This window comes from Doryrhamphus excisus, chromosome 2, assembly GCF_030265055.1.
Source record: "Doryrhamphus excisus isolate RoL2022-K1 chromosome 2, RoL_Dexc_1.0, whole genome shotgun sequence".
NCBI lineage: Eukaryota > Metazoa > Chordata > Actinopteri > Syngnathiformes > Syngnathidae > Doryrhamphus > Doryrhamphus excisus.
Window position 1 is genome coordinate 11,721,926 of NC_080467.1, and position 16,191 is coordinate 11,738,116.

Genomic DNA, 16,191 nt, shown 5'->3' on the forward strand with positions numbered 1-16,191 from the left:
CCCCCGCCTTGATATGAAAGTTTAATGTTAGTGCGGCTCGCGCAAGTTTGATATGGATGCTGTATGGTATCATGTACCCAGAAAAAATTATTACGTTTGATTAATGTTCATGTTAAAGGTTAAATAACTGTTAATAGTTATCCTCCCTATCCGTGTGGAAGTGGTAAGTTTTTGGCTATTTAAGTTTAAAGGAAATAACTTGAAGGCTACCGTTTAGGTCGCTAGCTCTCTAGTTTGTTAGTATGTTAGCATGTGTCTCAAGACCCTGCAGTTGCGCAATATGTTGTAAATAAAAAGAGTATAAATGTGACTATAGTCGTGTTTTGCCATGTCTACAGGGCTCTAATAATGCTTTGTTAATTTTAATCTGAAAAAAATAATTTGTCTACCCACCAACTATATGTGGTTTCTTAAGTTTGTATTATTTGCCGTTTTATTATTATTATTATAATATTTATTTATTACTGATTGATTTTCTTTATTCTTGATTTGTTTATTTATTTTTCATCTTATTTTGTGTAGAAAAATAAAAAGTAAGATATTTGAGAACAATGGAATGTTTTATCAGAGCTTTTATTGTAGAAAATTGGAACCAAAGCAAAGTTTTTAACATTTTTTTGTTTTTAATAAATGCGTTTTTTTGTTGTTTTTTTTAAACCTGATGCGGCCCAGTCTCGCCCAGACCCGAGCTCCAGTGGCCCCCAAGTACATTGAGTTTGAGACCCCTGGCTTAATGTATACGGCCATGGCATACAGCATATCATCCAAAAATCCCAGCCTCCATTGAAGTTATGGTGGTGCTGCGTGGTAGTTGTCAATATAAACATTGACTGATGTTGAAACTGGCACAAATACTGTGTGTAATGTGTACAATGCAGGGATTTGTATTGGCAGTGTAAAACACTGCTATACAACCGCACTGCTTTAATTATTAATACTAATTAGACCCAATAAGAGTGGATGGTCAAGAAAACATAATAAACTACACTACATTTAAAATATCATGACAGGTATTAACAATATGTTTATTATTGTAGTTGTAGTAATGTTCTGTAGAAGTGCACTGTATCATACAGTACTGTATTTTAGTTCTTATACAGACTGTATAAATGTGTTTTTTAAATGCTCACAGGGCTAAAAAAAAAAAAGATCACAAAGGCAGCACGTGGAAACGTATGCACCTACAATTATGTAAAAGTAGTCCTTAATGATCACACAGTAAGAAAGAGTAAATATGTCATTTGTCTGCTGTAAATGTCACGTTTGGGGTATAAATTCATCTATTCACTCCTCGCTGGGATTGGGTGCGGCCGACCAAAACGTTTGTGTCTGCATTTGATGTTTCGAGTCACTTGCTCACGTATAAAGTGTCCTGGAACTTTGTACTGGTGTAGTGCACGTGGAAACCTTTTTTACTGATGCTGTCGTCTGATTGAAATTTCAACACCAGCGCATCCCCGGCTGAGTAGATCTCCTCTGGAGTCTGGAGGAGGAGAAAAAAGATGCAGACATTTTAGCAGAAAATACAATACTTCCTCACGTACAGTCAGGTGAAAAAAACAAGGATGCGCCATGGTTGGAAATTACTCCAATGACTTTTGGTCAAAATGCTCGTATAAAGCTAATACACACATCCACAATTAATTAGGCTCACTTATTGCCAAGATGTTTTACTTGTTTTGCTATTTTTTCCCCAAAACAATCTTGAGCAAATTTAAATTTTACCTTCTACCTTTTTATGTTCTACCGCTTAACCTCGCGAGGGGTGCTGGAGCCTATCCCAGCTGTATTTGGGGCGAGAGGCGGGATACACCCTGGACTGGTCGCCAGCCAATCACTCACATTCATACCTATGGACAATTTGGAGTGGCCAATTAACCTAGCATGTTTTTGGAATGTGGGAGGAAACCGGAGTACCCGGAGAAAACCCACGCATGCACGGGGAGAACATGCAAACTCCACACAGAGATGGCCGAGGGTGGAATTGAACTCAGGTCTCCTAGCTGTGTGGCCTGCGAGCTAATCACTCGGCACCCGTGGAGGAAACTCATTCATTCATTCATTTTCTACCGCTTTTTCCTCACGAGGGTCACGCGGGTGCTGGAGCCTATCCCAGCTGTCTTCGGGTGAGAGGCGGGGTAGACCCTGGACTGGTCGCCAGCCAATCACAGGGCACATATAGACAAACAACCATTCACACTCACATTCATACCTATGGACAATTTGGAGTCGCCAATTAACCTAGCATGTTTTTGGAATGTGGGAGGAAACCGGAGTACCCGGAGAAAACCCACGCATGCACGGGGAGAACATGCAAACTCCACACAGAGATGGCCGAGGGTGGAATTGAACCCTGGTCTGTGGAGGAAACTATGGAAGGAAATACATATTGTTTATGAGGTTGACATTTTCAGCATCTTTACCCCAGATCCGCAGAATCGTCCCAGCCTTGGGGATTTGACGTCAGCTCCGTCATAGAGCTCGACGTAATCGTAGTTACAGTTGAGCTCTTCCTCAAGCTCAAACACCTGAAAGATGAGCGCCACTCCGTAACCCTTCTGGCCAGAGATGACCCACAAACAGTCGGAGCCTCCCGGGTAGTTGTTGTCTCCAAACTCGGCATGGGAGTACAAATCTTTCGTCTTGACCTCTGCGTTAAGGCTCCCTCCGCATTCTGAAGCCACCACAAATTAGAGGGTTAAAAAAAGAGCAGCCTTGTAAAAATGAAGGGAGGGAAGAATGCTTCTTTTCAGAACCATTTTATGGTGTTCTATCATTTCGAAGGGGACTTGGGTGGGGGGGGGGGGGGGTGGGGGGTGGGGGGTGGGGGGGGGGGGTACCTGCTCTATATGAGGCCTCAAAGCCTCTCTTTTGCACGGAGTTGTCCGAAAAGAAGCGCAGGAACATTGTGTTGCCGCTGGAGATGATTGGAGAAGGCTTCTTGGAACCGCAGACTCGTTCCAGACTCGGGGCGCTGACATCTGCCCCGTCAAAGATTTCCAAATGGTCGTAAGCACACTGCATATGAGCCTCCATGTCAATCTCGTTGAAAGCCTCAGTAGAAAAGAATAAGAATGCGATGAAAACACAGCTGAGTGCATTTTTTTGAACTGTGGAACTTACAAGTTTGATCCGATGACCAGGAGTGGTGGAGACAACCCAGGTGCAGGCCTTCTTACTGGGGTACTTATTAGGCCAGTTGGGGCTGGTAATTGTGCCTGAGACACCGCTTATCATGTGATCACAGCTCGCTAGGAACATCACATCAAAAACAACATCATCAGCCATTTGGTGGACACATGATTGCCACTTTTCTTCTATATCTTCTATGTTCTTCTATATGGTTTCATTTTGACACATTTTCTGCACCTTCCTTGCAGTCGTGCATGTTGTCATGCAGCTTGAAGCCATTGCGGCACTGGCAGCTGTAGCTACCCATGGTGTTCACACATTCATGCTGGCAACCGGCGTTTTCTTGAGAGCACTCGTCCATATCTGCAAAGCAAAACAAAGCATCTGGCCGCAGTCAGAAGTGGTTCGATTGATCAGAGAACATAAGCAGCCATGTTGAATCTTGCCAGAAAAGAAGTGAGCCTTGAATCCTCTCTTGGAGACGGTGTTGTCGGACTTGAACTCGATCCTCATTTTGTTCTGTTGTGAGGTCACAGATTCCGGTTTCTCCTCTCCGCAGAACTTCCCGTGGAGCTTTGAGTCTGCGCTCGCGCCACTGCGTACCTCCGTGTAATCGTACTTGCATACCTGATGGGATTGATGCACAGGGCAACATACATGTAGGGTAGGATGCATCAAAAAACACAATTATTGAATTTTGATATAGCTGGGTACTAAAAGTGTTCCAATATATGTAGAAACAACACATACAAAATATTTTTTCCAATACATGATTATTTAGGGGTGCCACCATACATCTGTTTTTGTGGAATAAAGTGGTGAACAGTTCAATGGTCGCCATGGAGATTTGAGGTCATCTTTATGTTTTTGTTGGTATTTATACTCCTATTACATATTACTAGCAAATTTGTGGTTTTGTCTTTGTAATTTGAATGATTTGTAGTCATATTTATAGATATTTAGTGCTCATTGCCTCTACTGTAGCTAACATTGGCTAGCTACAGTTTGCTAGTGACAGTTAGCTAATAGCTGAGCAAGCATAACATCAACAACAGTAATATAGTATTGCTATAGTATTGCTGATGCCTCATATTTATTGAGAGTAGTACTGTAGTCCTACATAATCTGATATACACTTGTCCATTTATTATTTTAGGCACTGTATAGTGCTCATTGCCTGTACTGTAGCTAACATTAGCTAGCTACAGTTTGCTAATGACAGTTAGCTAATAGCTGAGCAAGCACAACATCGACAACTTTGGTCTGGGCCCCCTTTGATAACCCTATAGAAAATGATGCTGTATACAAGTTCATTGTACTCAACATTTCCAGGTCAACTTTTTGGCAATTAGACTAGAAATTGCACATTTTCTGAAATTTTACACAAGTTTATGTGTGAGGTGGCACCTCTAAATCTCAATGGATTTCCTCAAAACTTTGCAAAAGACATTTTTATGTTATGTTCATTAGAAAAAAATGGAATGCCAGCCAAATTGATATTATGAATTTAAAATTTCCCATTCAAATTTGATGCACCCTAATGTAGGGTCAAAGAACATTGGCTGTAGGCAACCTTCGCATGTAGTTTTTTTTTTTTTTTTTTTTTAAATTAACACCACAAAACGTCAGTAGCTGCATTTGAGATATCATGAGTGGTCAGCACCATCCAGCAGCTTCATGTACGTCTGCACAACATCACAACTCAGATGTCTCAGAGTCCTTACCACTATTACAACATTGGTCCTGTTGCTGCTGTGTTGTGCACTGTACTTGTGAATAAATGAATGATCATAAAAATGACCATGTGCTACATTTCCATTTTCACTTTCTCATGCACTCCAAGTCCATCCATTTATTCATGCACCCATTTTCTGTACCGTTTTTCCTCACCAGGGTTGTGGGGTATGCTAGAGCTAATCCCAGCAAAATGATATGATATTTGGAATGAGTGTTTGACCAGTCCAGGGTGTAACCCGCCTCTCGCCCTAACACAGCTGGGATAGGCTCCAGCATAGTGTTGATAAGCGGCATAGAAGATAGAGAATTTGGGATATATAATGACTTTTCAAATGATACTTACATCATTGCCCTCCATCTCGAACACATCAAACACCAGCGTAATGCGGTACTGGACGGGTGCCACCAGTTGCCACACGCAGTTTTTGTTAGGTGGGTATTCTTTAGGCCATCCGGGTGTGGTGAAGGAGCCATTTAGTTCGGTGATGAAGCCGCCACAGGCTGCTGCTGGTAGAAGGAAGTATACATTTTAGATTTGTGACAACCATTCATTCATTTTCTATGCTGATTGTCCTTACAAGGTATGCTGGAGCCTATCCCAGCTGACTTGGGGCGAGAGGCAGGACACGTATATACAAATAACCATTCATACTACATTTGTATCATTCATTCATTTTCTACCGCTTTTCCTCACGAGGGTCGCGGGGGTGCTGGAGCCTATCCCAGCTGTCTTCGGACGAGAGGCGGGGGTATATTTATATTTAATGGTCACCCAAAATAGTTTTCATGCTACTTACTATCAGACATGCTTGTTGTTCTTTTCAGTGTATATTATTGTTTTGATTGCTATTGGCTAATTAGCAGGTATAAACAAAAGCTGCATAAAGGAGCATGTAGGCAAGAAGAGACTTAATTTTGGTGAAGATCTGGATAAAAATGCAGCTAAATAAATGATTTTGAATATAAATCATTTTCTTTTAATTCATTCATTTTCCACCGCTTATCCTCACGAGGGTTGCGGGGGTGCTGGAGCCTATCCCAGCTGTCTTCGGGCGAGAGGCGGGGTACACCCTGGACTGGTGGCCAGCCAATCACAGGGTACATATAGACAAACAACCATTCACACTCACATTCATACCTATGGACAATTTGGAGTCGCCAATTAACCTAGCATGTTTTTGGAATGTGGGAGGAAACCGGAGTACCCGGAGAAAAAAAAAACGCATGCACAGGGAGAACATGCAAACTCCACACAGTGGAATTGAACCCTGGTCTCCTAGCTGTGAGGTCAGTGCGCTAACCACTCGACCACCGTGCCGCCCCATTTGTATCATTTTCTAAAAAAACAAAACAAAACAGGACGGACAAGACAGGATGTGAAAGCAAAGTGGGTCACCAGAGTCCAGAACATAGTCCAGTTGCATTGATTCAGAAATCAGAAAACAGTGTTTTGGAGCACATAAGAAAGTGGAAAGTATATTAGCATTAATAAATCGCATTAACGCCACTGATGAGTTCATTCAACAGTATGGCAAAGTTAACATGCTAAAGTTTCATACTAACAGCCGAATAGGAACATCTTTAAGTGCATACAGGAGAAGATAAACAAGCTGGATGCTGTATGATAAATGTATCACTACATCAGGAGGTTGCCTACAGCCACAGTTAAGTATGTGGCTGCAAAAGGGTTTTGAACTGCATTCATACCACGCACCCAGAAACTATAGGACACTCAGCGATTAACTGCATTAATTACAACATGCTGATGATGTTACGAAGTCTTAAGGAGTGGAGTGCTCACATTCACAGCTGGACTTGTCACTGGCCAGTTCGTATCCAGGATCGCAGGCACATTTGTAGCTACCCAGAGTGTTTACACAGTGCTGCTCACAGCCGCCATTATCGGGACGGGAGCACTCGTCCACCTCTGGTAAACCATAAGCAAGTTTTATTTTGCAAGGCTAAAACATCAACATGTGTTGGCTCACAGACCTTTAAAGAAGGTGGCAGAGAAGCCGGCTTTGTTGACCGAACTGTCTGACGCAAACTTCAGCCAGAGTTGGCTGCTGCTACTTTTGACATTGTCTGGTTTGTCGTAGCCACAGAAGCGGCCGAGCAGCGGGCTGAGCTCTGAGTTGCCATCCCTCACTTCCACATAGTCGTAGGCACAGCTATCGTGACTCTCCAGCTGCAGGTGAAGCAAAGACACTGATGTTTGTATACATGTGCCCAAGCACAAGAGGTCAAATGTCAACACGGTGTATGTGTAAATTTTATGATTTAACCTCAAACGACTGGAAGGAGAGGCCCACTTGATACCCCTCTGATACCGTGATCTTCCACACACACATTTTGTTGGGGTGGTAGTCATCAGGATAATTGGGGGACTGGATCTGACCGCCGTCCTTCTCCACTTCCCCCCCACAGACGGCTGCACAAGAGGTGAGACGTGATTTGAAGATGACAGGTGCGGTCATATCAATTGTGAGGTACCTTCGTAGACTGCCGAGAAGCCTTTGCCCACCCAGCTGCTGCTGCTCCTGAATTCAACCCAAAGTCGACTCCCGCTTGAGGTGATGATGTCTGGGACGACGTCTCCACAGAAACGGCCTGCCAAGAATATGACATGACAAAGTAAAGTAGTAAGGCAAGTCAGGCTTCATATTTTATGACGGAAAAATTAGAAACCTTTCAGAGGAGCATTTTTCCAGAAGCCGTCTCGGACCTCCACGTGGTCATACCAGCACAGGTGACTATTGAAGAGATCCATGGCAGTGAAATTCAAAACAATCTATAAAGACAAGAATAGGGTAGAAGGTTTACGAGCAAATTCTGATAGGGAACCATTGATGCGTCAAAACATGCATGCTAGGTTAATTGGCCACTCCAAATTGTCCATAGGTATGAATGTGAGTGTGAATGGTTGTTTGTCTATATGTGCCCTGTGATTGGCTGGTCACCAGTCTGGTTTGTACCCTGCCTCTCGACAAAAGTCAACTGGGATAGGCTCCAGCATACCCGCACTCCTAGTAAGGATAAGCTGCATAGAAAATGGATGGATGGATGGAAAATGGAGAATTATATAATGAAGCTAACCAGTGAGGTGATCAGTCTTTTGCAACAACGCATCAGAGGATACTTTCTGTATCTCAGAGTACCTTTCTGTGGAGACATAAAAGGCTGTGTGTACTTCATATACAAATAAAACGAAAGAAAACAAATGTTTTTCAGTTAATAAATAAATGAGACGAGCAAGTATTTGAAAACAATAAAGATTTAAAGACATTTGTTTAGAAACAAAAATGAATTATTATCTTCTTTCTTTGTTGTTTTCTTAATGAGCAATCTGTATTAACAAAAAAAATAAAAATCCAAAAGAGTCTGTGCCTCACCAGCCATGAACCTCACCACACTTTACTATCATACAGTATAAGGCCACTTGTGTGTGTACACACTGATTAATGTCATTATGTCTCCCTCTTGTGGAAGTTCTAAGAATTACGGTTGAGCCATTTCATTTCATTCATTCATTCATTTTCTACCGCTTTTCCTCACGAGGGTCACGGGGGCTGCTGGAGCCTATCCCAGCTGTCTTCGGGCGAGAGGCGGGGTACACCCTGGACTGGTGGCCAGCCAATCACAGGGCACATATAGACAAAACAACCATTCACACTCACATTCATACCTATGGAGAATTTGGAGTGGCCAATTAACCTAGCATGTTTTTGGAATGTGGGAGGAAACCGGAGTACCCGGAGAAAACCCACGCATGCACGGGGAGAACATGCAAACTCCACACAGAGATGGCAGAGAGTGGAATTGAACCCTGGTCTCCTAGCTGTGAGGTCTGCGCGCTAACCACTCGACCGCCGTGCCGCCCCCATTTCATTTCATCCAATCCAAAAAGTTGCAACCTTACCAACAAATGTACGATTTATTAGTGTTTTTTGGTGGAATAACGATACAAAATATGGTATATTGTCAAGACAACGCATGTGAATTGATTATGGATATTCTCTAATTACACAAAGCTCAAAATGCAATAAATATATAGCGTGTTTACCTTTTCTCGAGGTGTGACAGAAATCCTCCACACACAACGAACGTATGAAGAGTAGCCATTGGGGAAATCAGGAGAGGAAAAGTTTCCCCAACTGTCTTGCAATGTCTCTCCGCATCCTGTTGTTAGCATAAGATGAACGAAGAACGGTGTGGATCCGTTTGGACCGATACAGTAAATGCTGCATTAAAATAACAATAGTAAATGCATCATACTTGCACATTTGTAGAGTTTTCGTGCTTGTGCAATGTCGCCTTTGCTAAGCTTGATCCTCTGTCCAATAGGCGGCCGCCCTCCGTTAACATCATAACGAGGTGAAATTGTGTCCAAGAAGACACTTCTGTGTGAGGACAATAAACACAGTAAGCAATTAGAAAGTTTGGACAAAAAGTGTTTTTACACCTTGAACTCCCTTTGCTACTTTATTGATAACCTTTTGAAAATCTCTCAGTGAGTCCGGGGCTCACTTTTGCATGGTTCCCATGGTGATGTACCCATGAATGGCAAGCATGTGCAAACACAGGGGTCTGAATGGGGGGCTTTTGGCCTTTGCCAGCCAGCTTGGTGGAGCGCGCCCCTGAATGCCAGAGAAAAAGGCCACTCCAGCTCGAATTATTCAACAAAGCCTGCAATGCGGTGCCTTTATTTAGCTTGGCTTGCACCCATGACTCACACCAACAAAGTGGGAATGAAGTTTAAAAACAAAACAAAGCACACACACACAGAAAAGAAAAAAAACACGCACTGGACGGACCCTAGTCTTAAATCGCAATATTCTACTCTGATCCTCTAGGTGGTGGCAATGGGCCTTCACAAAGTTTCCCAGCAGGAAGTTGCACATGAAGTGGTAATGGTAATGGTAATGGTTTTATTTCATTTGAACATGCAGTTCCACACAGTTCCACATGTCCAAAAGGAGTCAGAAGAAGCAAAGCTTATTAAATCCTACCCCTCCATCTGGTACTTTTACAATCAGTAACTGTTACATTTGTTCACTTCCTGCTTTCCATAATACAGTTTAAGGTTTTGTTTTTGTTTTTTTTTTAAATAATGTACCTCGTACTGAAGTAGGAGGTGATATGACCATCCAATGACATAATGTGTACCATAGTAAGTGTCAATATAGTGATATATATAGCACATCATGACTGGTTCAAGACTCTTCATCCTTGTATTTAGCAAACATCAACTGCTTTTATTGTTTCTTGAATTGGCTCATCGTTGTGCATTGTTTGATTTCCTTACTCAATCCATTCCATAGTTTGATTCCACATATTGAAATGCTATGGCTTTTTAACGTAGTCCTAGCATAGAAGTGTTTCAAATTGAGTTCATCCCTGAGATCATATTTCTCCTCTCTTTAGAGAAGTATTGGATGACATTTTTAGCTAATTGGTTGTTTTTAGCCTTATGCATTATTTTAGCTGGTTGAAGATTAACTATATCAGCAAGTTCAGTTGTTTGTGATTTTAGAAATAAGGAGTTAGTATGTTCTCTGTAGGGCGGCACGGTGGACGAGTGGTTAGCGCGCAGACCTCACAGCTAGGGTTCAATTCCACCCTCGGCCATCTCTGTGTGGAGTTTGCATGTTCTCCCTGTGCATGCGTGGGTTTTCTCCGGGTACTCCGGTTTCCTCCCACATTCCAAAAACATGCTAGTTTAATTAGCGACTCCAAATTGTCCATAGTTATGAATGTGAGTGTGAATGGTTGTTTGTCTATATGTGCCCTGTGATTGGCTGGCGACCAGTCCAGGGTGTACCCCGCCTCTTGCCCGAAGACAGCTGGAATAGGCTCCAGCACCCCCTGTGACCCTCGTGAGGAAAAGCGGTAGAAAATGAATGAATTAATGTTCTCTGTAGGCGTCATTATGAATTATCCTTACTGACCTTTTTTGCAGTACATTTAGCGAGTGAAGATTGCTTTTATAGTTATTAGCCCATATTTCCACACAATAAGTAAGATATGGTAGAACCAGAGAGCAATACAGAGTGTGGAGTGATTTCTTATTGAGAACAAATTTTGCTTTGTTCAATACTGAAATATTTCTGGCCACCTTATGTTGTATATTTGTAATATGAGGTTTCCAGCTTATATTTTCATATTTTTCACAAGTGTGTCATGCATTGTGTTATATGATGTTCCGACCTGGAGAATGTATTCCTGGCGTAATGCATGACACTGCCAAAGTCGTACACCTCGCCAAGTGAGTCCACCTCGCCTGGTTCCATCTTCAGGAAGTTGTACTCTTGTCCTGTCGATGCGCAACAGATAGCCATTGGTCTTAACGGTCCGCTCTTAACTCCCTAAGCGTGATAAAAATCTATCCACTCCCTCATGTGTTTGTTCCTCTTTACATAATCAACTTTTTGCACAACACACAATACATTGTGGGACGGATTTAAATTGGGTTAGAGTTAAAAAAAAAAAAGTACCTTGTTGGATGTTGTCTCTGATGATGCTCACATGTTCGTCCCGGTCAGGACGTGTGTGCTCATGCCAAAAGCCAATGACATGGCCGAGTTCATGCACCACAATGCCAAACTTATCACAGTTCTTGCCAATGGAGATGGCCTGAGGACCGCCGCCTCTCCTCCCCACGTAAGAACAGCAACTGCAAGGGGGCGGCGGGATTGGGGGGGGGGGGGGGGGGGGGGGACTGTTCAGGTTCCCATCCAGGACCCACGCACACCCAGATTTGTTACATACTGTAGATAACAGTCCACTCACCCACAAGGCCTGTACGTGTAAACAATGTAGCTCTCCTCTGTGGTTCTCTCAGTGAACGTCACGCATGTGTGCTTCTCCCAGTGTCGCATGGCCTGACGAAAAATAGCCCGCTGACTACCTGAAGAAACACTCTGAATCAGGGTTTGATTGCTGAACAGTTGACGGTCTTCAGCCTGAACCTACCACTGAAATTACCGCTGATCACGTAAGGTATGATACCGTCTGGCCAAACCCGCTCAGATCTGGATGTGGCTGCCCTTCTCCTCCTTCCTTTATGGCGATGTGCAGCTCTCTTAATTCTGATGATCTCATTGGAAGTGGAACTGTTAACTACAGAGAAAGTCAAATGGCTACCATTTGCGCACAAGTGGATTCAAAAAAGAAATGGGTCCAAGGCGCTACCTTTTTGATCAAGAGGGGCGCGTTCTGCTTTTAGGGCTTCTTTAAACATAAGAAGGTCTTCTTCATCCAAGGCAATGTCTCCCAAAAAGGCAGCTAGTGGACACACAAATGAGTATATTTATATTCATTGTAAGATTTAATGACCGACATTATTGAAAGTTGCTACAAACATTGGAAAATGCTATACTATAGCATTATTTATTCAAAATTATTTAAATTATTTGTACAAATTACTGTTTACGCTGTACATTGTTGTTCATATTTGATGTCATCAATTTATTCTCCACATTATTATTATTTATTATTATGCGGGAGCCAGGCAACGACATTTCGTTGGCAATTTCACTGCTGTGATATTGTGCAATGACAATAAAGAAAGTATCTATCTATCCATCCATCCATCTATTCAATATAATAATGATAATAATAATGGACTAGAGCAGGGGTTTCAAACTCAATTTACTTGGGGGCCACTGGAGCTCGGGTCTGGGTGAGACTGGGCCGCATCAGGTTTTCCAAAACAAAACAAAACAAAGAAACGCATTTATTAAAAACAAAAAATTTTAAAAACTTCGCTTTGGTTCCAATTTTCTACAAGAAAAGCTCTGATAAAACATTCCACTGTTCTCGAATATCTTACTTTTTATTTTTCTACACAAAATAAGATGAAAAATAAATAAACAAATCAAGAATAAAGAAAATCAATCAATCAGTAATAAATAAATAAATAAAATAATAATAATAAAACGGCAAATAATAAAAACTTAAGAAACCACATATAGTTGGTGGGTAGACAAATTATTTTTTTCAGATTAAAATTAACAAAGCATTATTAGAGCCCTGTAGACATGACAAAACACGACTATAGTCACATTTATACTCTTTTTATTTACAACATATTGCGCAAACTGCAGGGTCTTGAGACACATGCTAACTCGCAAACTAGAGCTAGCGACCTAAACGGTAGCCTTCAAGTTATTTCCTTTAAACTTACGTAAATAGCCAAAAACTTACCACTTCCACACGGATAGGGAGGATAACTATTAACAGTTATTTAACCTTTAACATGAACATTAATCAAACGTAATAAATTTTTCTGGGTACATGATACCATACAGCATCCATATCAAACTTGCGCACTAACATTAAACTTTCATATCAAGGCGGGGGCCTCAAACTAGTGTCCTGCGGGCCACATTTGGCCCGCGGGCCGCGTGTTTGAGACCCCTGGACTAGAGTCTCAGTGTTCACTTCTCAGTGATTAACATATTATTTCCGCTATCCCGTTGCTTTAGTCAAGCAGAACAAATATCTGACTGGTCCTTATTTGCAGTGTGATGTGACAACCTTTGAAAGGTGGAAATGAGTCACAATGAAGTGGATGTAATTGGCCGTCTTTTTGCACCCCATGCTTTGATGCCAGAGGGAGTTTTACAGGCAGCCGTGACTGCTTCACCCTCGGCCTCAATGACCTCCAAGTCAGTCTCCCGGCAACTACTGTGCAGAAGAGAGGTGGTGTGTATTTGGAAGTCACAGGAAGTCACAAGTGCTTAGGAACTCCAAAATTGATTAATTCATTGCTTGGCATGTTTGGGTGTATTCTAAGACAATTGGAACAGTCCAGATGCGATCCATTCAATGCCCTGAGAATATCATGACGTGGATGAATGAGCATATTTACAGGCATGTTTGATCAGGCACATCAGACACTAATTTGTCTCCTGCACTTTAACAGCGTTATATATTTAATAGATACTAAAAATGTAGTAGTACTGTAGTATGGGTTTTATATATATATATTAAAAACAGGTATCAACATCTGTATGTTGTAGTGCGCCACTGCAAACACAATAATAAACATAATGTTAAATTATCTCCTCTAAACTGAGCAATATCATCTATATAAAGGCTGAATTTATTTATTTTTATGAAACTATTGCAACTGTTTGCAATAACAAACAAAATTGTTGTATAACAAACCTAGTCCCTACAAAGCCTAGATTGGAGACTAAATAAAAGAGAAAGCTCCATGAATAAATAAAAAAAAGTACTTTACCAGCTTTACAGGGATCCTTGTAGTCAATTTCATCCTCCCGGTATGGAACATTTGTATCCAAATACTCCCAATCCACTGCGTGAGAAAGACACAAACTGTACAAAAACAGAAATGTAAAGTGCATTATCTAAAATGAAAATGCAGGAATACGGCTTTGAAGTGATTGCTGGAAAATGAATATAATGTGTCAAAAGCTCCTCGGCGGTGTGATTTTGATTTTTTTTTGTTTTTCTCTCTCTCTCTCTCTCTCTCTCTCAGGTCTCCATTCTGCTGCAGGGATTAGTTGACATTCAACAGCGAGTGCAGAGCACACATGCACACACACACACCCTTCACTGCAAAACACACACATGCTGATTTCATTCACCTGCATCTACTTTATTTTGGCTTTAGTCATTTTGGGCTAAATTAAGACAAAAAAATACATTACAGTGCACTCCTATTACTACAACGTACAAGCTACATAGAATAAATATATTTCTAAAGGCCTCCTATAATGGACAATTGACATTTTAGTAGTCTTCTAACGGCATTAAAAGTCATAAAAAACATATAAAATAATAATAAATCATTGTACTAAAAAAAAAAAAAAAGGCTTCGCTACACATCTTATACTAAATCCTGGAGCTCTGCCAATTATACAGTACATCCCTTGTTTGATCGTTTTGTTTCTCTTCGGCAAATAGGCTAACCTAGCATCAGGTTGTTGTTAAAATGTGACTGTAATGTTAGCATGGTAACTCACATAGCTATGCTTGTCTTGCTAATGTTAGCGTCCTACTATCCTACTCTATCATGATATTTTTTTGCAGTGGTGTGCACTCAGGGCCAGCATAGCAATCTCTGCTGGCCTAAATACTGACCTACATTTACCATACATACCATTACACTATTGTGGGAAATTTTAATTAGTGAAAAGCAATCGTCTATGACAGTGTAATAAAAGCCAAATTCATTCATTCATATATTTTCTATACCGCTTAATCCTCCTTACGGTCACATGGGTATACTGGAGCCTATCCCAGCTGACAGACGGGGTAGTAAAAGCCATATTATACTGTATTCCGTAATTGTGAATTATTATATAATTCAACTTTCTCAAACAGGTCCGCACGGCGGTCTAGTGGTTAGCGCACAGACCTCACAGCTAGGAGACCAGGGTTCAATTCCACCCTCGGGCATCTCTGTGTGGAGTTTGCATGTTCTCCCCGTGCATGCGTGGGTTTTCTCCGGGTACTCCGGTTTCCTCCCACATTCCAAAAACATGCTAGGTTAATTGGCCACTCCAAATTGTCCATAGGTATGAATGTGAGTGTGAATGATTGTTTGTCTATATGTGCCCTGTGATTGGCTGGCCACCAGTCCAGGGTGTACCCCGCCTCTTGCCCGAAGACAGCTGGGATAGGCTCCAGCACCCCCACGACCCTCGTGAGGAAAAAGCAGTAGAAAATGAATGAATGAATGAACTCTCTCAAACAATGAATTTAACTGCAATGATTCCAAAGCATTAGACCTCACTAGATGATGCAGGCATACCGAAATTAGTCTATGCCAGTATTCCATTATTCTGACCACATATCCTACATTAAAAGGCGTCATGTTGTGGTTTTAGTCAAGCAGATTAAAGAGTTCACTGGTCTTCCCCATTAATAAATAGCTCATTTGCAGTGTGTCGTGACAACCTTTGAAAAGGTGGAAACTTTTATTTTTTTCGTAAGTCAATTCACAGCCATGACTGCTTCAGCCTTGGCCTCAATGACCTCCAGTCTCCTGGCAACTACTGCGGAGAAGAGTGTGTGTTTGGAAGTGTACAGGATGTCACGAGTGGCAGGGAACCCCAAAACAGCTTGAGACTCCATAATTGACTAATTCATTGTTTGGCATGTTTGATGATTGAATTTGAGGACCATAATATTATAAACAGTTTCAGTAGGAGGTAATTTAATATCGCTAAACAACTGCAATATAAACTATTTATTTTGATACATGAAATGTTTTCAATATAGCTAAACATAGCTGGGCTAAATGTAGTTGCAAAAATAGACTATTTGTCAGCAAATCAGTAACATCTGTTT

General features: G+C 41.5%; 2 protein-coding genes across 3 annotated transcripts in view; both read right to left on the reverse strand.

Annotated features, from left to right (window-relative positions):
- Positions 1-446: 446 nt before the first annotated feature.
- LOC131103184 (bone morphogenetic protein 1-like) lies at positions 447-14,422 on the reverse strand. 2 transcript variants are annotated; one of them, XM_058049239.1, is made up of 20 exons: positions 14,117-14,422; positions 12,061-12,153; positions 11,838-11,988; positions 11,659-11,772; positions 11,364-11,542; positions 11,077-11,182; positions 9,145-9,269; positions 8,933-9,048; positions 7,558-7,660; positions 7,363-7,479; positions 7,155-7,300; positions 6,862-7,057; positions 6,671-6,796; positions 5,213-5,373; positions 3,579-3,759; positions 3,370-3,495; positions 3,124-3,251; positions 2,841-3,054; positions 2,424-2,674; positions 447-1,483 (listed from the first exon to the last, which is right to left on the reverse strand). In XM_058049239.1, the coding sequence occupies exons 1-20, from the start codon at positions 14,238-14,240 to the stop codon at positions 1,349-1,351; spliced, it is 2,892 nt and encodes a 963-aa protein (XP_057905222.1). In that variant the 5' UTR covers positions 14,241-14,422; the 3' UTR covers positions 447-1,348. The 2 variants fall into 2 exon arrangements, with proteins under 2 accessions (XP_057905222.1, XP_057905229.1); XM_058049246.1 differs by lacking the exons at positions 12,061-12,153; positions 14,117-14,422 and having other exon boundaries at positions 5,213-5,376; positions 11,842-11,986.
- LOC131103172 (AP2-associated protein kinase 1-like) overlaps positions 14,117-16,191 on the reverse strand; it is a 48,344-nt gene continuing 46,269 nt past the window's right edge. Inside the window, exon 24 of the transcript XR_009119568.1 lies at positions 14,117-14,211. The gene's annotated coding sequence lies outside the window, so the exon portion shown is untranslated. The remainder of the gene's footprint in view (positions 14,212-16,191) is intronic.